At 30.0% G+C, this 26,210-nt stretch overlaps 1 protein-coding gene across 1 annotated transcript in view; it reads left to right on the top strand.

Annotated features, from left to right (window-relative positions):
* The first annotated feature begins 329 nt into the window (after positions 1-329).
* The window catches only part of LOC134714896 (dmX-like protein 2), a 102,197-nt gene continuing 76,316 nt past the window's right edge, over positions 330-26,210 (top strand). Inside the window, exons 1-11 of the mRNA XM_063576592.1 lie at positions 330-504; positions 13,610-13,735; positions 14,550-14,621; positions 15,539-15,568; positions 18,792-18,870; positions 19,470-19,647; positions 20,507-20,573; positions 21,584-21,623; positions 23,838-23,979; positions 24,379-24,564; positions 25,588-26,130. Coding sequence (XP_063432662.1) covers positions 418-504; positions 13,610-13,735; positions 14,550-14,621; positions 15,539-15,568; positions 18,792-18,870; positions 19,470-19,647; positions 20,507-20,573; positions 21,584-21,623; positions 23,838-23,979; positions 24,379-24,564; positions 25,588-26,130 — 1,550 coding nt within the window. The 5' untranslated portion in view covers positions 330-417. The remainder of the gene's footprint in view (positions 505-13,609; positions 13,736-14,549; positions 14,622-15,538; positions 15,569-18,791; positions 18,871-19,469; positions 19,648-20,506; positions 20,574-21,583; positions 21,624-23,837; positions 23,980-24,378; positions 24,565-25,587; positions 26,131-26,210) is intronic.

Here is a 26,210-nt window from a genome sequence, read left to right as displayed (position 1 = left end):
GATATAGACGTTTGCTCTTACTGGCTAAAGGTGGGTTACGGACAAAACCAGTCAATAAATAAATCAATCAATCATTTCACCAATCAATTAATTAATCAATCGGGCAACCAATCAATCAGCTGACTGTTTTTTTTTTGTGTCTTTGGTACAGTATATAAATATACAATTTTATAAGAATTGATAAGTTTCCATCATGTTTTACATGTATCTTGCTCAGAGTGCATTTTTTCATTCTTAGATTTTTCAGGGGAATATTGGACTGAAAACTGAAACTGATTGATTGTGTTGCAATCTTTCGAAGCAAAATTATCTCCCTTGTAAAAATTGACCCATTATGGCGACGACTGAGGAGGAGTTTTGATGATTACATATTTACATGCTAAACATGTGATGTTAACTTAAAAGAAGTAGAAAAACATGAACCGGCATCAGGTCCTAACGGGTGCATGTAATCCTGGTGATCAGTGCTATGCTGTAGGAAGCGTTGAAGGCATACATTTCACGGTAAATGTTTGTAAACATGACTTGTATCAGGAAGCGATCCTGATCACGACCAGACAGTGTCACCTGATTATAACATTCTAAATTTTGCCGTCGTGTAAATTGATTTCTGCAAACATTATACAAGCTCATTAACCAAGAAAACAGCAATAAAACGCTGTTCATTTGATTTAAATTGTCATCATTTCCTAACACCTGTTACACATAACATGTGTAATAAAAAGACTGGATAAATAAATTAATATTTGGCCATCTAAATTAAGACTCCCATACTATCAAATTTTATAGCAATACTATGCAGTTAAAGATCGTTACTCAGGCTCAACTACATAGTTCTGAAATGTTAAAAAATCTAAATAAATGTGTATAAAATAATTCACATACATTTTGTAAACCCTAGCTACCATCAATAGAGCTCTTCATGGTTAGCATGGTTAGTTCGGTTAGTTCTGCCGTATTGGATAGGGTGCAGATTTTTTAGAAAGAGGTGGAAATAGTATAAGAGTATGGGAAATCCTATGTCAAAAGTATGTGTGTTTCCAAGCAACTGCTCTGTTTTAATGATGTTTTCCCGTATTTTTCACACCATTTTACCTCCATTATGAAAATCTGCCCCCTATCCAATATAACCAAACTAACCGTGAAATGCCCTATTAGGCATCATATTTTTTATATTCTAAAAGTGAAAGTAGAAAGTACATTCAAGTCATTTGTGTGTCATACAACAGGGAAGTAATTTTGTATATTGTTTCGTTCAGAATTCTGTTTTCACGCTATTTCTGTCTGAATACAACTTCATTCTCATGTGCAATAACCATGACAACTTTTAAGTTTTACACCTTATCGCTATTTGTCCTCCATTACTAATCAGTTCAACTGTTCTGGTAAGATTCTGACGTCACAATACAAAATATTTGACACCACAATGGAAAAGATTTTTATGACGTGAATAGTTCAAGCTGGGTAGACGCATAGGTCAACCATGCCAACAGGACAGATTTCCAAATTAAGAGATATTTTATGAAAATGCTCTTACTCATGGGAAAGTTATACCTTACAATTTTACTTTCACACACTTGTTTCATTTTCAATTGAACAGATCCCTGGTACATGTATTTCTATGTCCCCATTAACATGGTGCACAGCCATGACAGGAGACAAAAATAATTTACATTTTGTATTTTAATTTTTCCCAAATTAAGTTAAGAGGGGGTTGGGGTCAGTGAAAACACTACATGTATGTGAATTAAGTTTTTTATCCTTCATTGAACTTTTGATGTTGTCCCTAAACATGCTAAATGAGGTCAATATCAACATATAAAAAATAACAAGAGATACTTGAAACTTGTACACAATGCACAGATATGCTTATCATGCTTATTACCACAAATTACAGATCTATTAGTTTGAATTTTGGGTTTGTCACAAATTCTAGAGTTATGCCCCTTTACAAAAATAAAGTTTGTATCAATCAAATTTTATGAAACTTATACACATTTCTTATTACCACAAAACTCATATTGTACAAATTGTGATAGAAAGGGTCACTTCTGTTGTTTCTTTACAATTTTATTATATGCAAGCAGGGGCATCATATGGGTCCCATCTATAGACACCTTTCCCATTTATTTTAACAAGTTATGCCTCTTTGAAATATTAATTATAGAGGAAATCACATTGCATTTGATTTAGAGCCTTCATTTTTCTTACCTTTCGTAAGGTCATATAAAAAATAGTTTAAAAGGGAAATTTTTATTGTCTTTATAAATACATTTGTATGTACTCAGTCCTTTTACATTATACCTTGAATAAATAAAATATGTGCAATGTTAGGGACTTTGGAACTGTTCTTTTATTTTCTTAGTCCTATTTGAGAAACTATTCATCATGTGTGTTAATCATTTCATTAGGTAATAATTCTTACCTCCTTTTTTTTGGACGATCAATGCATATTTGAATGGGGACATATGTAGTTGGAACCCCCCTCACCCCCTTTTTTTTGTCCTGGCTTAATCCACCCCTGGAAATGTACAATGTACATGTGATGCCAATGAGATCTATACTATTAATTGAGAAGACCTCATTTTGTGTGTTACTTCTCTTCCTTCCGCAATAAATTAATCAACATTCCTCTTTGTCCTATAGGTACCATGCATAGTCATTCATTTTCATGATTATTCAGTTTGGGGTATTTTTGGAGAAAAAGAAAAAAAAAGGTGTCTGAATATTGTTTCCGTCACCAGACCGTCATCAACTTTTATACATAATCATAACTACTTGGGGGACAGACCTATTTTTTTCGCATTATTCTGCATGTACATGTATACTATGATTTTACTCCTATAATATATAGGGACTCTCTATATAATTAACATGATTAGTATAGCATTAGCAGTGATCTCCGTGGAGAAGAAAGTTGGAATTGATAGTTAAAAGCAAATACACTTTATTTATAATATACATATGATCCAGTACAGAAAAGATACCTTTGCTGAATTTCTCCAGACATAAAATCTTTAACAAAAATTCATCCTTCAACAGTTTACAAACTTTTAACCAAGCTCTAAATTTATACCAGCGATTTCTTTAAAGTATATGGACCATAATTTGGTATTCAGCCTTTGGTTTCTTTTTGTATCCTTTTTTATAAGTTCTAAAACTTTAACTTTTATTCTGTGGGTTGTGTTGGTGTTAGAATATATATATAGTATGAATGGAACAATTGAGTTTTTTGAGAAAAAATTAATACATTTTGATTCACTGTTTATGTGACAGGAAACCAAACAGGAAACCAATCTTTATTTTCTTTATTTTGCACAATATATTTCAAAAGAAATAAATGAACACCATTACTAGTGTTACTTGCTTCATGTTAATATTTAAAATCTATTTTCAATGTTAAATTAAAGTTTTTTCAAATGTGACAGGAAACCATAAGAAACCGAAAGCATTTTTTTAGTTTTATTTTATTGCAAAATCTGCTAAAAATAATCTGAACAGTATACTTTTTCTTAAAATCCATCTTAAATGTAACAGTATTATAAAACTCCTAAATGTGTGCTTGTTTTGAAAACAATTAGTACAATTTATTCAGAAATTTCCATATTTTCTTCATTGATACAGGATACCATAATCGTCGTATCTTGATGTTTTAGCCAAAAAATATATTTATATTTGGTTTTGAAATTCCAGTTATAGACAATTTATTCCAAATCTTTGGCAATGTAAAATTCTTTAAATCCAGTGAAGAAAAAAACTTTTAACTTGGAATTAAAATCTTTAAAATAGGCACCATGTGATATTTGTGACCTGTACACCATCTACATGGTTTCCACATTTTAACCTACTTTAGTGTGCTAAAATCAATAAAGTACTTCCTTTCAAGTCATGTCTGGTAAAAGTTTACTTTTCCTTTGACAATTAAGTTTATTGTGTTTCTGAAAAGTGTTTGCAGAACATGAATAAAAAAAAATAATTAAAAACTGTGACAAAGATACCAACTTTGTACATTCCAAGTGTAACGGTATATTAACATGTATTTTTTATTAAATTATCTTTATTCACCTAAAACATCCAGTAATATTTACTGCTGAAGCAAAATCAATCCAACGTGCATCGGCATCATGATAAGAAACATAATTTCAATTGAATTTTCCAAGGACCCATTACATCGTTATTGGGAAACGAAGTGTGTTAAAACGTCGGTCAAATCTGAAATTGATTTTGCCAAGTCATTGGGCATTTATTTTCACACAAGATCGTATGTAACATTGTGCACATGGGAAAAATAAAAGACCCCCGGCGCAATCTCTTTGAAAATTGTATTTTCCTTTTTTAAACAAGACGAAACAAATCTACAGATTATGTTTGCTAATATCCCGTTGGAAACAAAAACAATGTTAAGACCTAGTATATCGTATGTCCGGCGGTAAGGGCGTGATCACATGTTTCACGTATGACCGGAAATGATTAGAACTTAACGACAAAAAGAATTTTAATAAATAATTGGACTTCTCTTTCGTGTGAAATGTAACGCATAACGATAACATCATTTTCTAACTTAATTATTACGAAGATCTAAACAAGAATGTAAATCATCTCTGATTTACCTGTTTGAACATCTCGCGAGAGTTCATATTTGCATATTGTTTTTAAGAATTCTATTACAACAAAGCAGATAGCATCATCTAAAATTTGCGTTACGAAATCAGACACCAAAGTCACGCCAGTGTTCTTACACCTGCTACAGAAATACTTATAGTTCTCAGCATTTTCTTCTGACTATTCTTATTGGTCGATGTTCTTTGTTATTTGAAAGCAAAAGTTACGAATTTGCCGGTGACGATTATCTATAAATCAGTCAGCGTTATGCACTTTGGTAGCAATAAGTAACGCGAGAAACAACACAAAAATAGGGTTGTATAATCTTTGAAATTTGTTAATTTCAATTTTTTTTCTAGGGAAGAGTAGCATACACTTGTATGTTGATAAAAATAATAGCATCTTTAGATGTAGTTCCAACTTTTCTTACAGTAATTCACAATTTTATCACTTTTCTATAGTTATAGGAAACGAGCCCAGTAGCAAATTATGGTCCATATATTTAACCAGCATGTGTCTCGTCATAGGATATTTTGTTGTAAACATGGTAAATTTCAACTTTGGTTATCAGTTTTCACTTTTTTGTTTATTATCATAAGAGCTGTAATACATGTTGAATTAGAATACAGTAAATGTGAACAACAAAGGGAAATACAATCCAAGATCCATAAACCTTGAAATGACCAAAACCATCAATTGACTCATTACACATGTCAGAGTTATTGCCCCTTGACTTATGATTATTCTGAAGTTTTGATTTTTTTTTAGGTTATGCTGGATTGATTACCAGCACCTCAATATCATTTCATGTATGTTATATTTTGATGACTGTTTAATATTGGTTGCCAATTATTTTGGGAGATGGTTTTGGAAAGTTTTGAGAAACAAATTTATGGTCTCAGTCATGATGCTTCAATGACATTGAAGTTTTCTTCTGTCATAGTGAAATTACTATAAAGGAAATATAAGTGTTTTAATATGAATTTATGTAAATTAAATGATTGTCAATTTCTCCACCAGAAACCAAATTTATCAATTGCTGTTGAAGTGAATAACTATGATCACCATACAACTATCAACAAATGAGCAAAGCCCATACCACATATATATACATGTATCATGAAATTGCAATTATCTTCTCTGTATTATGTAGAAAAATAGCTTATGGCCATGATGGCTGTGTTGATGATGATACATGTATTTGGTTTGCTGCAGTATATATTTTGTCCTAGTTTTATAGGTTAGGGTATAAATGTTTATTGACTCCATTAGTTAAGGAAACTGTAGACAAATGATAGAGTTATTACAATGACCAATTTACTGATTAATAAAAGGCTCTGTGAGCTGTTGTATGTCCACATTGATTATTGATTAGACACCCACAATCAGAATTCTTATACAAGAACACATAACTGCTTATCAGGATGATGCCACTTGTTTTGAAAGAACTACCATTTTGAAAATTTCTTTTTACTTTTCATTTTCTTTTTATATAATTATGCCCCATTTATTATGCTTCATTAATGGGCATTATGATTTCTGGCCTGTGTGTCCGTTCGTCCGTCCGGCTTCAGTTAAAGTTTTTGGTTGAGGTAGTTTTTGATTAAGTTGAAGTCCAATCAACTTGAAATTTAAAACACATGTTCCCTATAATATGATCTTTCTAGTTTTAATGCCAAATTAGAGTTTACCCAATTTTTACGGTCCACTGAACATAGAAAATTTATAGTTCGGATAGGGGATTCATGTACTAGGGACACATTCAAGTTGTCATATATTTTACAACTGTATAGCTATGTTACATTACATGTACTGTATGTGAATTTGATTTCTGTATTACTTTAGAATTTCACTGTAATTTCACTATGTTTTCTATAATTTCACTATGATTTCTATAATTTCACTATGTTTTATATAATTTCACTATGTTTTCTATAATTTCACCGCACTAGTCTATAATAAAGACTTTTAAATCCCTAGTTCGTGATGTCCTAATCTCTCTGATGCCTGATAGAAATGTGAATTATAAACATTTATATACCAAATTGTCAGCTGACATGTTGATTTCTAGAATTAGTTAGAAATATGAGATGAAATTGAGGGACATTTGATAGCAAGAAAAGAATTAATGATACAAGACAGGCAAAAGTAAATATCTTTATTGAATTTTACCAATAAATTATTTAAGAAATGTCTTGTATTGTCAGGCTGTTTTAAAGCCTTTCATTCTGTATGTTGATTGATTTCTTCCCATCACAGTAAAGTTTTTTTTTTACTTCGGTAGAATTGATCATTATTGAATATTGAATATAGTCAGTTTTAGATGTAAATATTTGATGAAAGAGTATTGTATTTTACTAAATTTTATGCATAAATATTAAGTAATACATCCTCATAAAGGTAAAATTTTATAGAACTAGTAGTCAGAGATGCTACATTTTCTATAGTCAGATTCTAGTGCAGCTACGTACCGCATGTATCTTCAAATATTTGAATGAAAATCAGTTCATAGTCTTTGACTAAAAAGTTTTCAGTGTATTTTATCAATGTGTCAAGCTGTTATATATTAGTCATGTTGTCATGGTTGTATGTCATTTTATTTCATGATATAAATACAAAATTAGAGAAATGTTGAGATCATACTAGGAGTTGATTTCAGTCATGTTTTGTGCTAAGTCGTCAGTATTTCTAATTTATTTGTTGTGATGTTTCATACCAAATGTGTCATGATTTGTGAATGTTCGTTTTAAATTTCTTTTCCGTCATATTTGCATTGTTGCATCTCTTTTTATGTGTCATGTTATTTCTTTTCTATGATTTGTGTCATGTTGTTTCTTTTCTATGATTTGTGTCATGTTGTTTCTTTTCTAAGATTTGTGTCATGTTGTTTCTTTTCTATGATTTGTGTCATGTTGTTTCTTTTCTATGATTTGTGTCATGTTGTTTCTTTTCTATGATTTGTGTCATGTTGTTTCTTTTCTATGATTTGTGTCATGTTGTTTCTTTTCCATGATTTGTGTCATGTTGTTTTCTTTTCTATGAGTTGTGTCATGTTGTTTCTTTTCTATGATTTGTGTCATGTTTCTTTTCTATGATTTGTGTCATGTTGTTTCTTTTCTATGATTTGTGTCATGTTGTTTCTTTTCTATGATTTGTGTCATGTTTCTTTTCTATGATTTGTGTCATGTTGTTTCTTTTCTATGATTTGTGTCATGTTGTTTCTTTTCTATGATTTGTGTCATGTTCCTTTTCTATGATTTGTGTCATGTTGTGTTTCTTTTCTATGATTTGTGTCATGTTGTGTTTCTTTTCTATGATTTGTGTCATGTTGTTTCTTTTCTATGATTTGTGTCATGTTGTTTCTTTTCTATGATTTGTGTCATGTTTCTTTTCTATGATTTGTGTCATGTTGTGTTTCTTTTCTATGATTTGTGTCATGTTGTGTTTCTTTTCTATGATTTGTGTCATGTTGTTTCTTTTCTATGATTTGTGTCATGTTGTTTCTTTTCTATGATTTGTGTCATGTTTCTTTTCTATGATTTGTGTCATGTTGTGTTTCTTTTCTATGATTTGTGTCATGTTGTGTTTCTTTTCTATGATTTGTGTCATGTTGTTTCTTTTCTATGATTTGTGTCATGTTGTTTCTTTTCTATGATTTGTGTCATGTTGTTTCTTTTCTATGATTTGTGTCATGTTGTTTCTTTTCCATGATTTGTGTCATGTTGTTTCTTTTCTATGATTTGTGTCATGTTTCTTTTCCATGATTTGTGTCATGTTGTGTTTCTTTTCAATGATTTGCAATGCTTTGTGTCATGCTGTGTTTCTTTTCTATGATTTTTGTCATGTTGTAGTTCTTTTCAATGATTTGTGCCATGTTGTGTTTCTTTATTTGTTTTATATCCCTTTTATAATACATACAAATGTACATATAATTTAATTTTGGATGTAACCCGTCTTCTGATTGGCTGACGTTATTTTGTTATGAGCCCATAGACATAATTTAGTCATGTGACTGTGATGTCATCAACGTTTTTTCATGGTTTTCTACGGTTTAAAATGGAATTTAGAATTAAATTATAAGAAATGACTAATATATTTTTCTGTCTATTCGCTTTGCGCGTTATTCAGTGTGCACCACATTTTTTATGTTATTTCTTCATTGACAAAAAAAATATTACAGTCATTCCTGAAATGGACACAAAATTGTTTTGGATTTCTATTATGTTTTTTTTGTATTTGATTTTATCTTGAACATGCTTGAAATATTTGCCACTGGTTTTTCAATTAAGCAACCAATGACCAACTGATTCCTTATTAAATTACATGAGTGGAAGAATTACACCTTTGATCTTTGTTTCTTGATTATGTACCAGTAATTAATTTGAGATTTATGGTTCAGAGAGACATCTATGATAAAGGGTATTTAAATTTGATCTATTGGTGAAATATTGATCCTTCGTAATGGCTTAGATCAAATTCCTATTTTGTTCCACCAATAAAGGAGACACTTCTTATGGTTTTGATGCATAATATTTAGTACTATTCATTTTGTCAATAATTTATATCAATAGTTCCTCCATTATCTGCTAACAAATTGTTTAGAAAGTTACATTTAAGATCAATCTTGTTGACATGTTATCTTATGTTGATTAAAACAGTTTATAAAACATTTTACATAGATAGGAAAACATTTGTTATGTTTGTAAGCTTCAGATTCTAATTTAAGTTACATGCTATGAAAAACTATTCCTTATAAAAAAGAAGATGTGGTATGATTGCCAATGAGACAACTATCCACAAAAGACCAAAATGACGCAAACATTAACAATTATAGGTCACCGTACGGCCTTCAACACTGAACAAAGCCCATAACGCATATAGTCAGCTATAAAAGGCCCAAATAAGACAATGTAAAACAATTCAAGCGAGAAAACTAACGGCCTTATTTATGTAAAAAAATGAATGAAAAACAAATATGTAACACATAAGCAAACGACAACCACTGAATTACAGGCTCCTGACTTGGGACAGGCACATACTTAAATAATGTGGCCTATTTTATGTTTTACATAAATACATAAATAATGTGGCCAATTTTATGTTTTAATAGTGAAAACTGTTTGTCATATCCCTATCCTGTGTAATACCTGAAAACCTGTCTAATATATAACCTGTATATAATATATATATATATCATATGACTAAAATCATTATTCTTTACTGGGTTTGCTTTAGACCAATTTCACTTTTGATACGCCCAACAAAATTTTGACGGGATTTATTATGGTATACAAATGTCCGGTGTCCTTCCGTCCGTCTGTCTGTTCTGTCCGGCATAAACATGTCGCACCGTAACTTGGGAACGACTTATCCAAATTTCATGAAACTTAACATAGTTGTTTCTTATGATGGTCAAATGATCTGTATACTTTTTGGTGAAAGAAGATTAAAGGCACTTTGTAACTAAAACAGGGGTGTGTTTTTTTCACATGTCTCACCGTATCTCAAAAACGATTCTTGATTATGGCTTAAAACTTTAAACACTTCTTAGTTATATTATACTTAATATCTATATACTTTTTGGTGATGATTCGAAATTTTATTTTTGAGTTATTGAGTATTTTGTAAACAAGGGGGAGAGGTTTTTTACATGTCACACCATATCTCAAAACGATTTATGATTATTGCTTAAAACTTTACACATGTCTTTGTTATATTAATCTAAAGATCTGTATACTTTTTGGTGATGATTCAAAATTTCATTTTTGAGTTATTGAGTATTTTCTTAAACAGGGGAGTTTTTTTTTACATGTCGTGCCATATCTCAAAAATAATTTATGATTATTGCTTAAAACTTTATACACTTCTTTGTTATATTAATCTAAAGATCTGTATACTTTTTAGTTTTGATTCAAAATTTTATTTAAGTGATATTTAGTTTTTTGTAAAAAAAATAAACAGGGTTGGGGGTTTCACATGTCCCACCGTGACTCAAAAACAATATATGGTTATTGCTTAAAACTTTCTCAGAAACTATTTATGATTATTGCATAAAACTTCCACACAAGACGTCGGGCGTACGTACCATGCGCTCATGGCGCAACTGTTTATTAGATAATCTGGTCCAAAGAACCAAGTAATTTTTTTCTCAACACACTCTGTTGTCTATTTGATTACAAAAATGGTTCTCCCTGAAAGTACTAGGCCAAATATTTCTTAATTATCGATGGGTATGTGTATTTCAAGTGAATCTTAGCTTGAACAACCATCAATATTACAAGATCAAATAAAACATTAATTAATGAGTGGAAAAGCAATGTGATTCATACATGTTGTGATACAATATTACTTTCCAATTTTATTTGGATGTTTTATTGGTTGCATTAATAATCCCGCTGCATTTTTTTGCATTAATGAAATTTCTGAATTCATAGTACAGAATGCTCATGAAATTCAACACACAAATCATATAGATTCTCCTGGCTACTAATTAAGTGCTTATTTCCTACAGCTGACCAGAAGTCGTTTGTTAATCAATACTTTACTTCATTGTCACTTGTGTCTCATACAAAAAAATAGCTGTAGACTTAGTCAATACATAAGTCCATTGATATAAACAGGATAAAATATTATTTAAATGTCAGAAACCTTGGAGGGGAGTATCCGTTGAAATGCTCTCATGGGAAATGTAGAGTTGTTTAGCTCATAGACATCTTATTGTGGTTATGACATAAGCTGCAATGTTTGAGAAGTCTTTGGGAAGAGTGAACACATACACATTGAATTATTAGAATAGACTGAAGGCTAACAGCAGACACTTTGTTGGCATCTTTGTTTCACACTGTTAAAGCTTTTAAAAAAACTTTTAAAAGAATGATGTGGTATGAATGCCAATGAGACAACTATCCATTAAAGACAAAAGTACAAGGATGTAAACAACTACATGTCACCATACAGCCTTTAACAATGAGCAAAAAACAATGATCAATGTGAAAATGAAATCATGGTACTAAATTGAAAACTGTTGCTCTTAAAAAGTAAGCAATACATTTCAAACTATTATTTCTTATGAGTATACAACATGATCAGTGCATGTATTTTATACTACCCATTTTATCCAGTATGATAAGACAACAGAACTTGTTTACAAATGTAGAAGTTGCCATTCTGATTTCATTTCCGTCCCAATCATTTTAATAGACTGCCATTTATGATCTTTATTTTCCCTTATAGGTGTTTAAAAACTGATTTATTACCTAAAGTTACAAGTTTATTCATTCTGTAAAATTTTATCGCATATAAAACATGAAACATCATCACATGATGATATATCTGTTTCTTTTTCTATTACCTTTCACTGAATGAAAAATTCCAATTAAACATAACTGTCAGAATGAAATATTTAAATCTTTGAGTTTATTAAATCTTTAGAGGTTTTGAGTTGACATGTAATTTCCTGAATATTCACAAATGGATTTTGCAGCTTGAAACCTCTCTTATAAGTAGAGTTATTGGGTATGTCTTGATTAAAATTGGGATCAATAATTTTATTGAAATTCAACAGCAATGAAGCTGGGAACAATTACAACATCCTAACATCAATCATCTTCTTAACAAAACATTAGTGTTATATAATTAAACTAAAAACTGATAACCTTAGGAGGTTGATACTGGATTAGGGTAATAATCTAATTAAACTAAAAATAGATAACCTTGGGAGGTTGATACTGGATTAGGGTAATAATCTAATTAAACTAAAAGTAGATAACCTTGGGAGGTTGATACTGGATTAGGGTAATAATCTAATTAAACTAAAAATAGATAACCTTGGGAGGTTGATACTGGATTAGGGTAATAATCTAGTTAAACTAAAAATAGATAACCTTGGGAGGTTGATACTGGATTAGGGTAATAATCTAGTTAAACTAAAAATAGATAACCTTGGGAGGTTGATACTGGATTAGGGTAATAATCTAATTAAACTAAAAATAGATAACCTTGGAGGTTGATAACTGGATTAGGCCTAGGGTACTAATCTTATTAAACTAAAAACTGATAACCTTAGGAGGTTGATACTGGATTAGGGTAATAATCTTATTCAACTAAAAATAGATAACCTTGGAGGTTGATAACTGGATTAGGCCTAGGGTACTAATCTTATTAAACTTAAAATTGATAATTTCATTTAAACTTTGGAGGTTGATACTGCATCAGATCATAATCTGTTCATTTTATTATTAAAGGAATGACTGTAATATTTTTTCTGTCTATGAAGAAATAACCTAAAAAATTTGGTGCATTGAATAATGTGCGTAGCAGGTTATTTAACAGTGTGCACCAAATTTTTTATGTTATTTCGAATAGACAGAAAAAATATTACAGTCATTCCTTATAATTTAATTCTGAATTCCATTTTAAATCGTAGAAAACCATGAAAAAACGTTGATGACATCACGGTCACATGACTAAATTATTCTATGGGCTGATAACAAAATAACTTCAGCCAATCAGAAGACAAGTTACATCCAAAATTAAATAATTAGTTTAAGGCATAATGACTTATTTGCATTTTGATACAATGCTTTAATGACTTTGTTATATTTATAAGAGAGACAAAAGATACCAAAAGGACATTCAAACTCCTGACCCCTTTGCAAAAAATAAGACCAAAAGACAAAACAACAGAATTCAAAACACAACATAGAAAACTAAAGAGTGAGCAATGCTAACCCCACCAAAATGACTGAAAAGAGAAGTTTCATTTTACACATTTCATGATGTCCACTCAACACTTAAAGCATCAATTTCCAAGCATTTGATCAGAAACAGTCATCTTTACAAAAATAAGTTTCTAAAATAAGTTTCAAACATGTATTTAACATGTTTAACCAATAATGCATATAGCACTGCAAAGAGTTCCTGATGGAGAAAAAATATATTTGTGACTTAGTTAGATTTTAGTTTTAGTTTTAGTACTAAAGTTGAATTAATTTTTGTGTACTTTCAGGCCTATGCTGCTGGATGTGATATTGTTATTCTAGCCAGTGATTTCCAGAGAGTACAGATCATTCCTGGTGTAACCCATGGTAACATAAAGGTCAACTGTATAGATTGTTCTACAGATTCAGGGAAGGTAAATATTAACCATCAATATACATGTGGTAAATCTAAGGTTACCCATGAAAACTATGTATGAACAGATTGAGGAGAAGGAGGTATGAATATGTATTAGACACTATGAACCAATTACATGTAGATCATAATGGGGTATGAATGATTCATTAAATGACTTAATACAATGCCTCTCAGTTTGAAAGCATATTCCTATTGACTTTTATTACTATATAAATATCAACCTTGACTACTCATGACAGTCTCACATGGTTGGTACTTGTGCAACAAAAGTTTTATCAATTAAATCTAAGCTGATTCATTCTGACACAGGTATAGCTGTTATATATATTTGGTCTTTGTTCTGGCAATTAAAAGTCATTGATAACATGTACAACAGCATACTTTTACAAATCATCTGATTTTGATTTTAAATGAATAAAATTGAGTATGGGAATGGGGAATTTGTCAAAGAGACAACAAGCCGCCCAAAGATCATAAAACAGCCAAAGGCCACCAATATGTCTTCAAAACAGCAAGAAAATCCCTCACCCGTAGGCGTGCGTAGGCTGCATGAATGAAAAACAGCTAATAAGATGGTCATCAGAACTTTTAAAAGAAATGACAGAGATTGGACCAATGATTTAAAAAAAAAAAAAAAAGATTAAGTTAGGACATCAAACCAGTAACAAAACAAAAGAGATTTTGAGTAAAAAAGAGAAGCGTTTTATCTAAATGTACAAAATTAATGTTTAAAAAAAATAAATAGTTGAACTTGGAAAGAGTACCTGATAAAAGCATATATTGATTGGGGAATTATGTTGTTTATTTTTTAGATTGCAGCATCATACAAAAGTAAAGTGTACATCTTTGAACCAACACCATTATTACACCATGAAAGTACACATGTAAGTGTTCTGACATTTAGATGATCTATATTGCTTGTTCACATTAAACTTGCATACATTTTATTATTTTTGTGTTTGTATAACTTTCTTTAATACCTTTAAGCTTTATTTTTATGTTAAAATCACTCGTAGAAAATGATTTAGTTTCTTATCTATAAACCTGTGACTGCTCTAACATTTATTTACACATTTTAACTCTAGCCAAGAATCAACATCTTGTTTCCAAAACAGCAACAAGCAGTTATCTCTTGGTAATAATGGTTTTCAAAGAATTATGCCCCTATCATATTCTATGTTAAGGATCCATGCTAGTTTTCTGCATCTTATAAAAAAAATGAGTTAAAATCATGCTTCTTTGAAGATCAATTGTTTGAATGTTAAAACCAAACGAAAAATCATGTCCACGATTGCATTTCTTTTTTTTCCTTCAGGTAAGCAATCTTTTTTCTGCTTTTGTCATTTCTATATAGTTATTTTAAATGAAACAAATCCCACTCAATAATTTATTTTAGACTGAAGTCAAATCATTGTGTAAATACATGTATTCTGAAAAATTTATTCACATACATAAATCAAGCATGTAACAGTAGTTGATTATTGGAAATCATTCCAAGACTAAGTCTAGCAGTAATTCTCTATTACATAATTCTTTATGAGAATTCATGGGCAGATTCCTTCACTAGAAGTTCATTTAAATAAATTTACATAAACATGCAGTTCATAAATATTCATCAGTATTCATTCACAGATACTTTTATTAATATTTTATTTTAATAAATTTACAAATACAAAAGTATTATGAGTTGACCTATTAAATGTATTTTTGGGTTGGTTTCAGCATCTAACTTTCTTGTATCTATATATGTTTTCTTCTTTCTTAGTTCTAGTTTGACTTTTTAGTTGTACTTATATTTTAGGAAGAGGATGAGTGTACTATTCATCCACATGTAATTATAACTTCGTGATATTTTGATCACGACCTAACAGTTTACTAATATAGAGTATTTGGCATGTCTACCCCGTATATATATAATTAGATATGGTATGGCTGTAATACAGCCTGAATCTGAATGATGTTGGTAAAAGGTATCATATATAGTCTATGGTGGTATGAAGGTTTATAAGTAACAAATATTTAGGTATTGGAGGTAAATTAAATGCATTTTTGATTTGAAGATTGGTAGAACTTGTATGTTTTGTGGTATCTTTTTTACAGAAATTGAAAAGAAAGATCAACTTCAAAAACCAAAGTACATGTACCGACAAAGTTACTTAGTTTTAAAGTATAAACTGTAGTTTTATTTTTTTTAATTTTTATTGCAAACATGAAATTTATGGTAGAAATTAATGTTGAAATGGATAAAAGTATATTATACTTAATAGGTATTGTTATATAACTCTTATTTATCTTGCTAACATCAGCCAGTCCATGCATGTTGTCTGTTCTATGTTTGGATTGTTGTCTCTTTGACACATTCCCCATTTCCATTCTCAATTTTATTGTGTACTGGATTAGGACAGTGGGCCATTGGTTATAGATAATAAGGCAAATATTAAAAGAGAAAATGAATTGAAAATTGTATTAGGGCCTATAACTGATAGAATATTTCTACAAAGCTATTTAAAAAAAAAATCGTTTCATTTTCTGTAAAATTTATTTGATATTAAATAGTTGTGTCTGTAGAATATTATACTAGTGAATATATTTATAAAATATATTTTGTTAAAAGGTTAAAATGAAACTCTGTTGAAATAACTATTTATATATCTTCTGGTAATCCTCCAAAAATTATATGGACAAAGTAAATATAAGAGAGATATGTCCATGTACTTTCAAGGAATTGATTGCCCATTTCATTATTGTCGAGCCCTCAACTTTAGTCGAAAAAGCGAGACTAAGCGATCCTACATTCTGTCGTTGACAGCGGCATCAACAAATATTCACTCTGTGGTTAAAGTTTTTGAAATTTTAATAACTTTCTTAAACTATACTGGATTTCTACCAAACTTTGACAGAAGCTTGTTTATGATCATAAGATAGTATCCAGAAGTAAATTTTGTGAAAATAAAATTCCATTTTTTCCGTATTTTACTATAAGTAGACTTAGTTTTTTTTTCTGCGGGGAAACAAAACATTCACTCGGTGGTTAAAGTTTTTAGAATTTTATTAACTTTCTCAAACTATCCTGGGTTTGTACCAAACTTGGACAGAAGCTTGTTTATGATCATAAGATAATATCTAGAAGTAAATTTTGTAAACATAAAATTCCATTTTTTCTGTATTTTACTTATAAATGGACTTAGTTTTTTCTTCGGGGAAACATTACATTCACTCTGTGGTTAAAGTTTTTAAAATTTTAATAACTTTCTTAAACTATCCTGGGTTTGTACCAAACTTGGACAGAAGCTTATTTGTGATCATAAGATTGTATCTAGAAGTAAAGTTTGTAAAAAGATTACTCCGTTTTTTCTGTAATTTACTTTAAATGGACTTAGATTTTCTTACTCTCATAAAATAGTAACAAGAGGAATAATTTTATTGATTTTTTTCCTCATTGTTGTTGAGCCTGCAATTTACAGCAAAAATAGGCGAGACACTGGGTTCCGCGGAACCCTTACAAATTTTATAATTAGCTGACATCAATATTTGATCATTTGAACTTTAAGAATCATCATGATCATAAGGAAAGAAACATTCCAGATGCATGGCTGCATGAGCTTATATTTTTGTGCATATATATATGTATATATAGGAATAAAATATCAGTTTAGCATTGTAATATTACATTCACAATGTATCATTTAAGCAGTTATTCAATTTATCCACACAAGTTAACCTGATATCTTAAAATTATCAAAAGGAGCTTCTTTTGTCTAAAGATGTGATTATATTTCTACAGAATCATCGTTTTGGAAAGGTTTGTAAATCACTGGCTAGACCATGCTTTGATTCTTAGCTATGATGTCATAGCTATAAATAGCTAGATTATGCTTTGACACTTAGCTATATTTGGCAAGGGTCAGTTTTGTCTTCATTATAACTTGTATGACTGAAAACTGAATGCTTTACTTTGCCTCACAATCTATCTATGACCAGGCTTTACATTCATTATTTGTACTCAAGGTACATTCATGAAATACTTGTCACTGGACATTTATAGAAATAACAATCAATCATCTTCGTCTTGAGTCATTTTTGGAAGGACCCTGGAAAGTTCCTGAATCAATCAAAGAATGAATTTCTCCTATAGAAATAACTTTCATCATTCAAGAAAATTTTTGATTCTACAGTGCCCGCATGTAGATAATAATCAATTTATAAAAATCCCAGTTTTCCAAAATTTATTTCAGTGTATTTGATTCACTTCTAATTGAAATTTTTGAAATTGTCACTTAAAATGTGAAAATATTTGCGCATTTCATATATTCATAAAAATGGAATTCCAACTCCTTGGTGCCCTTTATTAAGAATTTTGCGTGTAAATGTTTTAAGATAAGACTTTTATTCATTCAATTCCATGTCTTTAAATGCAAAATAAGTTTTTGTTTTGTGTATGCTATGCTACTATAACAGTGAAATGTCTGCAAAATACCTTATGAATAAAAGGAGATATCATATGGGGTACACATCAATGATACAGCAATCGAATGAAAAAAATAACCAAAAGAAATATAGAGGTTTCAAAAATAAACAGGTGTCTTCACAATATACCAAGCTCTGTATAATCCAGTCTTACTTGTGCTATCATTTTAATATGAATTCTGTAAAAGAAGATCGTTTAAAATTTTCAACTTAATTAACACATACTCTTTTTCAATTTATTCAATTAATTGAGTGTCTGCCTTATGAATGTTAACCATTTGTTTCAGAAATGAATCCCAAACTATGGTGACTTTTCATCTAGTTTATAATCAGTTGCTGGCTTGTAATTTTATTCAATCCTTAAAAACAATATGTCGACAATATTTATGAATTTTATAATGAGTATAATTAGCAGACTTGACAACTTTAAAAGTATATTTTGATAAAAGTTAACTCCATTTTATTTTTGGGCACATTAAAGTGGTTTTGTTTAATAAATATTTTTTGGAATAATTTTTTTGTTGGATTTGAGATATGGTACCTAGTGAGTAATAACTTGAAATATTTCCTAAATTGTTTATTTGTAGAAATTGGACTATCAGTGGTATCAGACAGCATCGTTTGAAGCAGAAAGTTTGATTAACTGTCTTAGCTGGAATCTTGAAGGTAAAGTAGTGTTTATAGTGTTTACTGAATACAATACATTGTTCCCCTTTCATTGAAATTATTCAATGTTTCATACACAACCAATTTCAAAAACAGTCTGTCATAAAATTATCATGACTAGAAGATGCCTGTGAAATTGTGGTACAATTGGGTAAGTGTTGAAACAAAGAATGTGGACACAGTAAGAATTTGGACAAAATTTATGCACTTAATTCTATCTTTTTAAAGTGAGGAAAATATGCAAAAGACCACATTTGGATTTCACGTCAACTGAGCATGCACAAAAGCCTTTAAGAAATAGATCAATAACAATCTCATATTTTGATATTATCTCAAAAATAGGCATTGTCTGTTGAAACAAAACAATGTTTCAAAGACAAAATTATGAAGTAAAAAAGCAATACGTTTATACATCCCATTAAAAATATTTCTGACTTTAATGGTTTCAGAGGAGTTGAGACTCAATGAAATCTGCCTCTTCCTTTAATCATATAGACCAATAAAATTCACATTGTTCTCCAATGCTACACTCATCTCAAAAGACAAAAAATCAAAAATATTATTTCTGAGTCTATAAATGTTGTTTCATATGTGTGCAGGATCCCGTCTTCTGACAGGAGGTGATGTTATCCAGATCTGGCACCTAGACCATGAGCAGCATGATGAAGAAAACAAAGGGGTTAAGTTTTCTGTGGGAGACCATGAGGAGGAGGGGAAGGTACACCATCTTTATGATGAAGATTCACTTCCAGTGTGGGACTGCATCTGGAGAATCAAGTAAGATTTTATGGCTCAAGTAGGATATATGGTACTATAGTTTCGACTTTAATAATAAACTTATACGTGTTGTACATTAGAAATATAACAAGAATTATGGGTAAAGCATTATGCATGGCAATACATATAGTCCCCTTCCAGTTAAAATTCATTGTAATGGAACAGAATTCTAACTTGATCTATAACTTAACATGGTGTAAACTACATAGAAGAACAGAAAAACCTAACACTAAATTCTTCTAACAATTTACTGAAGAAAAGGGGATCAAATCCAAAATGTCATTTATCTTAATCATGTGTAAATACAATGTCTTTTACAAATCTTTAAAATGAGTTATGACCCTTTGAACAGAAATCTAGCAATTAATAAGTATTTCTTAAAAAATTTAATTCTAGGGAAAGGGCTTTAACAAGGAGAAAAGCTAAAATCATGAAAATGGAACTTGACTTGCAACTTGTCATGATTAATTTGAATAACAAAGTATGGACACATTGTATCTCATCGTAGTTAATTTCAGGACGAACATTTTCAGAAACGACAGGAAAGTATGAAGAAAAAATGTCTTGAAAACAGATTTGCCTGACTGATGGACTGACAGACAGACCGACAGGCAGCCAGAGTGCAAACCTAAATTCTCCTTTCACCATGTTGGTAGGGGACTATTAAATCTGAATTACGATAGACACTCAAGACACACTCCTAGCAATCTCCAATCAATCTTGAAAATATAACTCAAGGTTGGAGATTAAGAGTTCTTCAAAAGTCTTTCACAAGCCGCTTTAATACTATAAATGCTTTGCACTATAAATAATATTTAGACAAACTCAAAAATAACATATATTTGTTGTATGTTTACAGACCAGCTACTCCTGTATATTTCCTGAAGTACTCTCATGATGGGCTGTTGTTTGCCTCTGCTGGACAGGTCAGTACTACCATATATAGACAGTACTTTACATACCATTTGAGAATATAGTTAATTGGTGTTTCTGTCTATTAGACTGTAACACAGTATATAATCAATTTACTGATAGATTTAGAATGGTTTTCTTTACATAGCATGTTCCACTACCTGTGTAATAATTTTAGATTAGTTAAAAAGATATGTTAGCAAAAACATTAAAGGATGTTTGCTCCTCTATTTTTTGAATTTTTGCCAGATTTTCAGAATCCTCTGGTATTATCCATGTATTGCCATTAAAAAAAATTGCCCACTAACCCCTACTTTTCTTTTCATAATTTTATTACATAAAGTTTACTAAGCCATATTTCAAAATCTTATAAAATCCTTGTTATTTTTTGTACTTTTTAAACAAAAAATGTGCCAATGTTAGAAAAAAATTAGAGAGAATTATTCCTGCCAAACTTTCAACGGTTTATATCTCGAAAACAAGCACACGGATCCTCCATTTTTTCTGCTTGTTTTGTTTCTTTATTCATATACTATCATCTCATAACAGTCTTTTAAAAAGCTTGTTATTTTTAAACAGAGTAACAAACATCCTTAAACAATCTGCAATAACTCTTCCATAAAAAAGATGTACACAACATAAATAATGACAATTAAACAGGTGCAAATTTCTGCTGTTTGTCATACTTTTGTTAGATAATGTAAATTCAGAAATTATAGTGTGCATTTATTATTGCGATTTTGTCGTTTTAGACTAAAATGCAATTTTAATTTTCGCAATATTGAGAAAAAATCCTGTTTAATTCATATCAAAAATTTGAAAACGCATGTTCAATCTAAACTATGAAAAGACATGCATTAAAGAAATATAAGAGAATTTGTTAGGTAGTCTATTATTTGTTCAGCAGTGGACCAAACAATTTTTAACAGTATTGATAAGATTGTCTTCAATGGTCTTTGTAAGAGGTTGTTCTTGGTCTGTTGGTACTACAGAAGCATATTTATGAATATATATTTTCTTACAGAATGATCGTTTAGTAAAGATTTGGTATGAGGACAGAAAAAGTTAGTATATTAAATTATGTTAAACAACATTAAATTATTACATTACTTATAAATGTTTCATATGGTAATTTTGATTGGCAGATAGCGATAATGAGGCATTCTAAAATTATATTTTCCCCAAAAATAAAATGTAACATACATATACATGTGATGTACTGTAAAACTCAGATCAGGAGATTTAAAAATTTTGGTCAGGAGATTAGGACTTGGATCAGGAGGTTTTTTATCGACATAAATTTTGTAGTAAATGTAAACGCATGATGTACAACATGTAGAAGTTGTCCTTTTTTTTCAACTTTCCATCAGAATGTAATATTTACAGTACCACTACCCTTGTTTCCTTTCTATTTGAATGATATAACATTATCGAAAAGAAATATTAAATTAGATTTTGTTTTGTTTTGTGACATTTTCTTTGTGGACTTTTTGTATTCATCTCCTCTTCATTTCTTGTTATTGGTATGGACATATATGTTTTATATTTAACATTAATTTTAGCAATATGAAATTCAGTTGTCACAATTCCAGGTAGGAAGTCCGACTTGTTAAAAAAAAAATTAATTAAAGTCTTCAAAAGAAGACTAGATTCCCCAAATAATTTTTAAATTTACATATTCTTATTTGTCCCAAAACTTTTAAATTCATTTTATTAACTTTCTTATATGATAATTTGACTAAATATCATTCATTTCAATTTATTTTACAATTTACATTATTGAAAAAAAGTTACTTAAGGTAGCACAATACAAAGATTTGTCTACTTCCAATCAATAACCTTTGAAATGCTGTAACTTTCTTATGAATGCATAGAAAATAATAAAAGAGGTATATATAGATAGATAAAAGATTAATCTTTTAAATGAATGAAATATTTTTATGCAATCATTATGTAATCAATTATTATATAATTAGTGGCAAAATCTGGGTAAGTTCACTTGAATGAATTTAGCTCTATCATCTCTTTAACTATACAGAAAATTTTAACAAAATCTTAATCAACACATCATGGGCTTCAAAAGGGTGTCTCAGATTGTCTCTATGGTATTCCATTCTCTCATAAATCTCTAATTAGTGTAAACATCCTAACCACATAAAAGAAGATAATGTTTAATTAGGTGTAAAATTTGTTCTATACATTCTATCTATAATCTGAGACACCCTTTTGTAGATAATGGCCATAGGAACAACATATTATAAAATCAACCCTCTAGGGATACCTATGCAGAAGCTAATTTCATTTGAAAGTGGAAATTTTGGGAAAAATATTTTAGACACAGTTAACATTATAATTGGTTACATAATTGTTGCATAATACTAACATAGCATTAATTTGAAAGAGCAATCTGTCAGCTATCCAAAACTACCACTTTTATAAATTTCCAAGCCTTATTAAGAAAGTTACAGCATTTTAAAACTTGGGAGTTGGAGTTATAAAATCTTTGTATTGTGCTACCTTAAAACAGGATAAATCAAAGGGATTTAACCAAAAATTACTTTCAATACACATATTTTTATTACACAACAGCATTTTTTCGGAGGTAAACATCGTTGATTACCAGTATGTTTGACACCCAAGCTGTCAAGCGAAGTCATATAACTATACATCTTCTTTGATTTACTGGTAAAATTTCACAAAGGTGTCTGTTACACCCGTAGTATCGCAACTGAAAATTTTAATTTATAAAATATTTCATACACATGATTTTTTTCTCCTGAACAGGAGGACTAGAGGAGACCCCTGAAATAGGGATTATTGTTGTCCCTTCGGGAGGTTCACATGTATGCATACATGACAGTACATGCTTCTTTTTACAACTCACAAGGCTAAAACATTAAAGAACTGGCTCAGTGTTTAAATTTTGTTCAAAAGTTTTATTCATACACATTTACGTCTTTTCATTATGATATATATGTAAAATTTGCCTTCAAAGTTAAGCAATGCTAGTCCTTCATCAAGCAAAGTTTAGAGAGAAAAAAACATATCTTAATATACATTGGTGGCAGAAAATGAACATGAATATTTATCAGTAAAAAAAACCTAATACGATGTATATCTACTGAAAGATAAAGTACTGAAAGATAAAGTATACACAGGTGTCCTTTGATATTTTGTTTCGTCTTTAGATTTTATGACAGAAAAATTAAAAACATTTTTATTTTTACTGGTGAAAATTATAGGAAATGCTTTACCTATTAAAACATGCTTTTTTATAGTATCCTTTGCATCAACCTTAGCAAGAGGAGACAGTTTAATAAGTCCTAAGAAAGAAGAGCTTCATTATTCCTTTGTATATGTGGCACACCCTAGGACAGTGACAGGATTCTCGTGGAGAAAAACTAGCAAATTTATGCCAAGGTTTGTACATGTATTACTTTGCTGTATATTTGTTCATGACAAAAAGAGATGATTTTTGCTTATGTTAAATGTCACACTTGTTAAAAATAGATATACCAATTTGGAAGAAATACAATCTGTTCTAATTGAAGATCTGCACAAAAAATTAAGCTAGAAAAAATAGAAATAGAATTTTGATTGTCATTTATCTTGTATTTCCTTTTAATATGCTTGATTGACTTAAAGCTTAATTTTAGTAGGTGTATTTATTAAATTTCAATACTTATAATTATATTCATTCTAAAAAAAAATTCTAAATAAAAAAAAGGAAATAACAATCTTTGGTAGAGATAATATGAGATAAGGAAAAGTAGAGAAACCTGCTTAATTTTTGTTCATTTTGAATATTAAATATTTCAGAGGATCTGTTGCTAACATGTTGGTATCTTCTTGTGCTGACAATGTCTGTCGACTCTGGATAGAGACAGTGCTCCCTGATGATGGATTAGTGGATTTAGAACAGTTTGATCCTAGTGCGTCATTTGATCCTAAATACCATACACATAGACATAAGAAACGTTTCATGCAAAGATTGAAGACCATCAGGTGTGTATGTCCTAAAAGTTCATTTCATCTTTAAAATAAAATTGATAGTGTAATAAATAAACATTTAAAATGATTGGGGTTTTAATTTTTTATGTAGATTGCATATGGCTAACATGTTTTTAGTATATATTGAGTGTGCAGATGATTTGTTTTTAAATGCATTGAGCCAGGTAGAACGAAATTGGTTTTGATCAGATATATATTGTGAAATTCTGCTGGGAAAGTTTTGCTTTGTAGCTCTAACATTTTATTATTTAGCAATTAATCCATAAAAGCATTGAGTTTATTTTTTACTAACAAACTATAATATTTATACATTCAGCTTTGGCTCAATTTACTTATATCCAATGAAAGCATTTAATTTCTTATTTTACTAACAAAACTATACCATATGTGTAAACATTTAGCTTCTCATTGTTGTCTATTCATCTAACCTGCAATGTTATTCACATTTTTTTGGAAATTTAAATGATGATTGTCACCAATAGATTAAAAAGGTTTCTGGGATTTGTTGGGTTACATGTCTTATTGCCGATTGAAAATAATAGATCTTAACTAGATAAGATACTTGTTTATAATTTAATACCTTGTAACTGTCACAGTATAGGAAACATGGTTCATTGTGTTAATATTTGTTTTTGTGAGAGAACATTTTTTTGGTTTTAGTGTTAAATCAGTGACCATCATTTGCAAGTTAAGCTTTTCAATTGTTTTTATTTGCTTATTTGTTGGGTTAGTACCTGATACAATATTTTTTGACAGATAATGAAATAAATAAAGGAATTCACTTGTTTTGAGTACAAAATTTGGTAAAATAATCTGATTCTTTTATCTCCCTTTGATGGGTTTGTTTGAAATCAAACTGTTTCCTTAAAAAATGAAGCTGAATATTTTAAAAGTTTTACAATGAAGGATAATGTTAATTGAATTTTAACATGTATTTTATCCACCACTTTAGTTATTTAGCATGTTATGATTAAAAGCTAAGGTAGGTTATTTTGTTTGTATGTCTGTTTATTACAGAAGCAGTTCAAAGTTCACACCAAATAAAATTAAAGAGGTAGCAAAGAGTGTCAAACCAGAAAAGATATCAGATATGTCTTCCATTGCTGAAACTATTTCCGACAGCGATAGTTATGTCTGTATCTCCGAGCCTGATTCTTTAGACAGTGCCGATAATCAGTCGGTGTTCAGTGACACATCCACAACACCATTATCACCAGTCAGAAAATCATCAATGGATTCACCGACTTCTCCTAATCAGATAACATCAATTAACTCCGACTATGTTGTTGAGCAAAATAAATCTGACATTTCTGATTCCACAAAACTGTTTAGAATTAGACCTAAAAGGAGTTCCTCTGCTGACTCTAAAAAAAGATTATCAATTGATTCAAAGAGGAAGTCTGCTGACTTTTCTGATACCTTCACTCAAAAGACTAGGTCTTTAGGCAACAGGGCTAGGCTGTCATTAGGAAATTTTGAACAGGGTGGCTCAAGTACACCACAGTATTCAATGTCAGCCAGAAGCTTGTTCCTCAGTAAAACTGAAGCCACAATGTCAAGGTTTTAATTTTGTTCATTGCTAGTTTTTGCAGCCTTCTTTTATTTTAGAAGACCCTGACCTTATACTCTCATTTATTCAT

This window comes from Mytilus trossulus, chromosome 4 (genome assembly GCF_036588685.1).
Source record: "Mytilus trossulus isolate FHL-02 chromosome 4, PNRI_Mtr1.1.1.hap1, whole genome shotgun sequence".
NCBI classification, from domain to species: domain Eukaryota; kingdom Metazoa; phylum Mollusca; class Bivalvia; order Mytilida; family Mytilidae; genus Mytilus; species Mytilus trossulus.
Note: the sequence above shows the minus strand (reverse complement) of the source record. Positions and strands in the feature narration are given on the sequence as shown.